The sequence below is a fragment of the Myotis davidii genome, unplaced genomic scaffold, assembly GCF_000327345.1.
Source record: "Myotis davidii unplaced genomic scaffold, ASM32734v1 scaffold663, whole genome shotgun sequence".
Classification (NCBI taxonomy): domain Eukaryota; kingdom Metazoa; phylum Chordata; class Mammalia; order Chiroptera; family Vespertilionidae; genus Myotis; species Myotis davidii.
Window position 1 is genome coordinate 1024500 of NW_006295816.1, and position 521 is coordinate 1025020.

At 63.9% G+C, this 521-nt stretch overlaps 1 protein-coding gene across 1 annotated transcript in view; it reads right to left on the reverse strand.

Annotated features, from left to right (window-relative positions):
* Positions 1-521, reverse strand: part of COL7A1 (collagen type VII alpha 1) — a 60839-nt gene that overhangs the window by 54227 nt on the left and 6091 nt on the right. Inside the window, 2 exon segments of the mRNA XM_015568266.1 lie at positions 33-139; positions 255-373. Coding sequence (XP_015423752.1) covers positions 33-139; positions 255-373 — 226 coding nt within the window.

The following is a 521-nucleotide window of genomic DNA, read 5'->3' on the forward strand; positions in this document are numbered from 1 at the left end:
GCCTGTCCCGCCGCCCCAGCAGCCTGGCCTACGCGTGGTGACGACGATGGAGACAGGGGCGCCCTCGCGGTCCCCGACCAGCGCCGTGACCCGCACCGCATTTAGGTCATTGAGATGGGAACATAGAGATGTGGGTATTCTGGTCATGTCCATAAAAAGAATCCCCTGTACCTGGCTGCCTCTTCCCCCTTTCCACCATCCAGGGAAAGGACAACAACAAGAGCAGCTGCCTTGGACCTAGAAGTGGAAGCTACATCCTCAGGATGGTTGGGCCAACCCAGAAAGCTCCGGGGACGCCCACCCAGGTGACCCGCAGGACGTCTCTGGACGCGTTGAGGATCTGCAGCTCGGACACGCTACCCACGGGCTTGGGCTCTGCGGGCGAAGGAGGGAGAAGGGGTCAGGGCCACTGAGTGGGCAGCTGGAACAGTGCGGAGGGCGCCCTGGGCGGACACGCGGTCAGTGGGGGAGGTGGGCGTGGGAAGAAGTCACTGGGCGGAGGCCGTGAACGGCTGGAGGAG